Source organism: Mandrillus leucophaeus, unplaced genomic scaffold (genome assembly GCF_000951045.1).
Source record: "Mandrillus leucophaeus isolate KB7577 unplaced genomic scaffold, Mleu.le_1.0 Scaffold11, whole genome shotgun sequence".
Classification (NCBI taxonomy): Eukaryota; Metazoa; Chordata; class Mammalia; order Primates; family Cercopithecidae; genus Mandrillus; species Mandrillus leucophaeus.
The window spans coordinates 4,300,494-4,304,085 of NW_012099209.1; the positions used below are offsets into that span (position 1 = coordinate 4,300,494).

General features: G+C 49.6%; 1 protein-coding gene across 1 annotated transcript in view; it reads right to left on the reverse strand.

The window, feature by feature from the left end:
- The window catches only part of ZNF14 (zinc finger protein 14), a 36,410-nt gene extending 35,396 nt beyond the window's left edge, over positions 1–1,014 (reverse strand). The window contains exon 1 of the mRNA XM_011991369.1: positions 807–1,014. Coding sequence (XP_011846759.1) covers positions 807–809 — 3 coding nt within the window. The 5' untranslated portion in view covers positions 810–1,014. The remainder of the gene's footprint in view (positions 1–806) is intronic.
- Positions 1,015–3,592: the final 2,578 nt, after the last annotated feature.

Genomic DNA, 3,592 nt, shown 5'->3' on the forward strand with positions numbered 1-3,592 from the left:
GGATAAAGAAACACAAACAAGACAATTTTAAAAACCTGAACAAGCTCACGATAAATTTCATCCAGAAACCAAAGAAACTAAAAATCGCACACATTCACGCAAGGGAACAAAATTACCCAGAGCGAAAGGAAACTAGAATGAAGGGTGGCTAGAATTAATGTTTGATCAAGGAGTCCAAAGGCAAGAAACACAAACTTTCTGATCAGTTATGATAAGGAGTCCCCGTCCTCGCAGTTCGAAAAGAAAGCCCACATTCAGAAGGTCAAAAACACCCCCAGGCTTGAGTGCTGGGAGCACTAGAGGGGGGTCAGTCCCTGGTGATGAAAGCTGGGGCGTTTGAGCAGTCACAGGAACCTCTGGGAGCTCCTCTTGTCCTCCTGACCCCGGCAGCAAGGACCTCCCCAGGCTTCGGTTATCACAAGTGAGGAAATGCACCCGAGGATTCTTCGTAAGGTTTCCAGCCAAGTGGATTCTTAAACGCACAAACCCCACAGACCGAGATGGGATCTCCCCAGGACCCTCCCGCAGTCACTGAACAATCTGGGGAGATGCGGGGCTGCGGGTGCGGAGCTGCCCACAGAGCGGCTCCAGGGCCGGGGGCCGAGGTCGCCCCGCGGGGATGGGATAGGGCGCTGGGGCTCCCGGCTGCCGGTCCAGCCCCCACGGAGAGGACCGAGGACCTAACTGCGCCCGTGGTGGCCCCCGGGTCTGCAGACCCCGGAGGTGACTGCAAGGAGGTCCCCGGCCTCGGCCACAGACGGTTCTAACCAGAAACCTCCCCTCGGACACTGGTCCCGCACACTCACCATTTCCCAGAGTTCGGGAAGTCCCGGTGTCCTCCCTATGGATCTGTCAGTAGCTGCAGGTCACGGCGCGACAAAGGATGCGCCAGAGCCACCTTTGCCCTCAGAAGCAGGTGAAACGCAATCTTGCCATGGGCCAGGAATGGCGACGTCCGCACTGCGCATGCGCAGCGTGGCCACTCCCCCATCTTTCCAGCTGAGGTCCTGATTGGACAGATCCAATGGCCCCGCCTCTTTGTCACTGAGTGACAAGGGAGCAGGAAGGGGCGTGGCTGAACTGGCCTGGCTTCAGTCCGGTTTGTCCCTGCCAGGACGTTTGCATTTAAGCCGAATGTATTCTTTGCCTCCCATCCATTTTAAGTGTTCTCTTCAGTACTGTTAAAATACATTCAGATTGTGAAGCCAATTTCCAGAATTGTTTTCATCTTGCAACCCAGATACCTGTCTCGTTGCACAACTCCCCGTGCACCCCTTCCCTCAAGGTCTTTTGCAACCTCCATTCTACTGTCTGAATTCGTGAATTTGACTGGGGGTATCTCATGTAAATGGCATCATAAAGTATTTGTCCTTTTCTGACGTGTTTATTTCACTTAGCGTAATGTCCTCGAGCTTCACCTCGTAGTATGTGTTAGAATTTACCTCTTCTTTTTTTCTTAAAAGACAGGCTTTTGCTCTGTGGCCCAGGCTGAAGTGCAGTGGCGTGATCATTGCTCACTGCAGTCTTCAACTCCTGGACTCAAGCAAGCCTCCAACCTGAGCCTCCTAAGTATCTGGGACCACAGGCACGCACCACCAAGCCTGGCTAATTAATTGTTTTAATTTTTTTATTTTTTGTAGAGATGTGCATCTCCTTATGTTGCCCAGGCTGGTCTCGAACTCCTAGGTTCAAGCGATCCTCCTGCCTCAACCTCTGAAAGTGCTGGGATTACAGGTGTGAGCCACTGCCACTGGCCAATTTACTTTTTTTTTTCTTTGGAGATGGAGTTTCGCTCTTGTTGCCCAGGCTGGAGTGCAGTGGTGCTCAGCCACGGCAACCTCTGCCTCCCAGGTTCAAGCGATTCTCCTACCTCAGCTTTCTGAGTAGCTGGAATTACAGGTGCCCACCACTACTCCGGCTAATTTTTGTATTTTAGTAGAGATGGAGTTTCACCATGTTGGCCAGGCTGGTCTGGAACTCCTGACCTCAGGTGATCCGCCCTCTTTGGCTTCTCAAAGTGCTGGGAGCATGAGCCACTGCACATGTCCCCAATTTATTTCTTTTTAATGCCGAATTATATCCTATTGTACGTAGATATCACATTTCTGGATCTATTTATCCATTTATTTATTTATTTATTTATTTATTTATTTATTTTTGAGACAGAGTCTTGCTCTGTCGCTTCACTGGAGTGCAATGGCGTGATCTCGGCTCACTGCACTCCACCTCCTGGGCTCAAGCGATCCTCACGGCTCAGCCTCCCGAGTAGCGGGGGTTACAGGCGTGTGCCACTATGCCCAGCTAATTTTTGTAATTTTAGCAGAGGTGGGGTTTCACCATGTTGCCCAGGCTGGTCTCAAACTCCTAGGGTCAAGAGATCTGCCCACCTTGGTCCCCCAAAGCGCTGGGGTTACAGGCATGAGCCACCTCCCCCGGACTTATTTATCCTTTCATGGACACTTAGGTCGCTTCCACCTTTGGCTGCGGTAAATCATATGCCTGTGAACATGGGTGAACAAATATGTGAGTTGCTGCTTTCAGTTTTTTAAGGTATGCTCAGAAGCGGACTTCCTGGATCATATGATTACTTCGTATTTATTATTTATATAAGGAATGGCCAAACTCTTTTTTCCTAGCAGCCATAGCATTTTTCATTCCCACCAACGGTGCACAAGGATCCCAAAAGGTGTTCTCACTTTTTTGATGGTGTCCTTTGAAACACAAAAGTTATCAATTTTGCTGGGCATGGTGGTTCACGTTTGTAATCCCAGTACTTTGGGAGGCTGAGGCAGGAGGATCACTTGAGGTCAGGAGTTTGAGACCAGCCCAGGCCAACATTCTGAGACCCTGTCTCTACAAAAAAATAAAAAAATCAGTTGAGTGTGGTGGCACACACCTGTAGTCCCAGATACACAGGAGGCAGAGGCAGGAGGATCACTTGAGGCTGGGAGGTTGAGGCTGCAGTGAGCCATGATTGTGCCACTGCACTCCAGCCTGGGTGACCGATCAAGACCCTGTCTCACACACACACACAAATATTCATCCTATACTAGGCATTGATATTTTATTTATTTTTGTTATTTTTTGAGACAGGGTCACGCTCTGAGATCACGCCTGAGCTGAGACTTAGAGTGAGATTAGCCAGCTCTTAGAGTGAGGTAAGTTTAGCTCTCCAACTTTAGTCCTTTTCCCTGTCTGTTTTTTTCTCTGCCATTACTGAACTGCTGGTCATGCCCTCCTCACCAATTTATCTCTCTCTCTCTCTCTCTTTTTTTTTAGACAGAGTTTCACTTTGTTGCCTAGGCTGGAGTACAATGGCACGATCTCGGCTCACTGCAACCTCCACCTCCCACGTTTAAGCGATTCTGCTGCCTCAGCTTCCTGAGTAGCTGGGATCACAGGCATGCGCCACCATGCCTGGCTTATTTTTGTATTTTTAGTAGAGACGGGGTTTCCCTATGTTGGCCAGGTTGGTCTCGAACTCCTAACCTCAAGTGATCCTCCCGCCAAGGCCTCCCAAAGTGCTGGGATTACAGGCATGAGCCATAGTGCCTGTCCGATTTAGGAACTCTTTAAAAATTTTTTAAATAAA